The following is a 1,631-nucleotide window of genomic DNA, read 5'->3' as shown; positions in this document are numbered from 1 at the left end:
GACTTGGCGAGTGGGCCCACGCACTCAACGCGCCACATTATCAGCTCCGAGCACAGCCCGCCCGCCGCGCCCGCGTCCTCCGCGCGCTGATCACCACGCTCCGCATCTATACATCGCAAATTAAACCTTATCCTGTACTGATAAAGTTGATTTTACCAAAACAGGTTTTTAAAACGATTTCACGTTGAAAAATAAATAATACATGCAGTAGAGAATACTTTACTGTAATTACGACTGTCATAAGTAAATTAATCAGTCCTATCAAATTCTTGCAAATTGTCAGATAACAATCCAATCCGTGTAAAATATGTGATGGAAATATCGGATTTTGTTACTTTATCTGACAGTGACGTCATTTTTAAGCTATCTGAGCCTGTATCAGCTAGTGGTGGGACAGGTCATAAGGCAATTAAAACCCTAACATTTTGTTTGGAAAAAACAAAGATAGATATAATATTCTTTGACACGTGTCAGAGACAGATGTAAATATTTACCGGATATATTATGATGACTGGTTGTTAACAATAATGGTAATACTGGATGGCAAGTAATATCGTTAACTCTAAACCTGTGACCGGACGCTCTTGAAGCATGGCCTATTGATAGCACCTAGAAAAACAAGAACACATTTTTAAAATTAAAATATTATACATCATCTATAGATATATTAGAAAAAAATTATTTACCTGTGAAAACTTTGATTTATCATCGAATGTTAATTGCCAAAGGTTCAAAGTTCCGTTGGTGTGGTTTGTAACCATAGATATGACTGGAGCAGACTCTAGTACGTCTCCATCTTGATTTTCTCCTAGATCATCTCCCACCACACTAGTTCTGCGCTGCATATCATTGTTATTCTCTTCTCGATGACCTATACAACATAGAAATATCAATTAAAAAACTTTAAACATAAACCGATAAATCTAATAACTACAGCTTTCTTCCGTGACTCCATCCGCGTTGAATAAAAAAAAGTAAGTAGCCTATGTGTTCTTCCAGAACTCTACATCTATGGCATATTTAATTGAGATCCGCTAAGCCGTTTAGGCTACAAACTCTAACAAACAATGTTAATACTATATACTCTAACTACTAAGGCTATGAAGTACTCATTTTGAAACTAATATTTAAATTTTAAAGAGTTTTACCATTTTCTTGTGGTTCTTTCTGTTCATCCGGCTGAGGCCACTCATTCTCGTCTTTCTCTTCCTGTACACTGGCCAGTGGTGTCGTAACAGCTTCCGGTTGATTTTGATCTGAAACAGGTATACAATTTAAGGATTACACGAAATTCTTTTCATGTGTTGTTTACTATTACTGTTTTCTTATTTTGCTTGTTAAGAAGCTATATACGATAATATTTTTTTTAACGTCTCTCCGTTAGTCGAACATTCGCAATCTTTTATGTCTATATCTATACTAATATACTAAAGAGGAGAGGTTTGTACTTTTTTATGCATAGAAATAACACAAAACCTACTGGGCCGATTTCAAAAATTCTATCACTATTATAAAGCTACGTTATCAATGAGTAACATAGGTTATATATTTTTTAATTCCATGGGGCGAAGTTGAGAGTAACAGCTAGTATTTTATCAAATTGCATGTGTGTGTGTGTATGTATGTGTGTG

The 1,631-nt window shown here is 35.4% G+C and overlaps 1 protein-coding gene across 1 annotated transcript in view; it reads right to left on the bottom strand.

The window, feature by feature from the left end:
• The window catches only part of LOC106104729 (dmX-like protein 2), a 40,720-nt gene that overhangs the window by 26,000 nt on the left and 13,089 nt on the right, over window positions 1-1,631 (bottom strand). Inside the window, exons 13-16 of the mRNA XM_013284860.1 lie at window positions 1,149-1,283; window positions 687-871; window positions 495-609; window positions 4-106 (exon numbers count right to left, since the gene is read on the bottom strand). Of these exons, the coding sequence (XP_013140314.1) occupies window positions 4-106; window positions 495-609; window positions 687-871; window positions 1,149-1,283 (538 nt within the window). The remainder of the gene's footprint in view (window positions 1-3; window positions 107-494; window positions 610-686; window positions 872-1,148; window positions 1,284-1,631) is intronic.

Source organism: Papilio polytes, unplaced genomic scaffold (genome assembly GCF_000836215.1).
Source record: "Papilio polytes unplaced genomic scaffold, Ppol_1.0 DF823399.1, whole genome shotgun sequence".
NCBI classification, from domain to species: domain Eukaryota; kingdom Metazoa; phylum Arthropoda; class Insecta; order Lepidoptera; family Papilionidae; genus Papilio; species Papilio polytes.
This window is presented reverse-complemented; position numbering and strand designations above follow the sequence as displayed.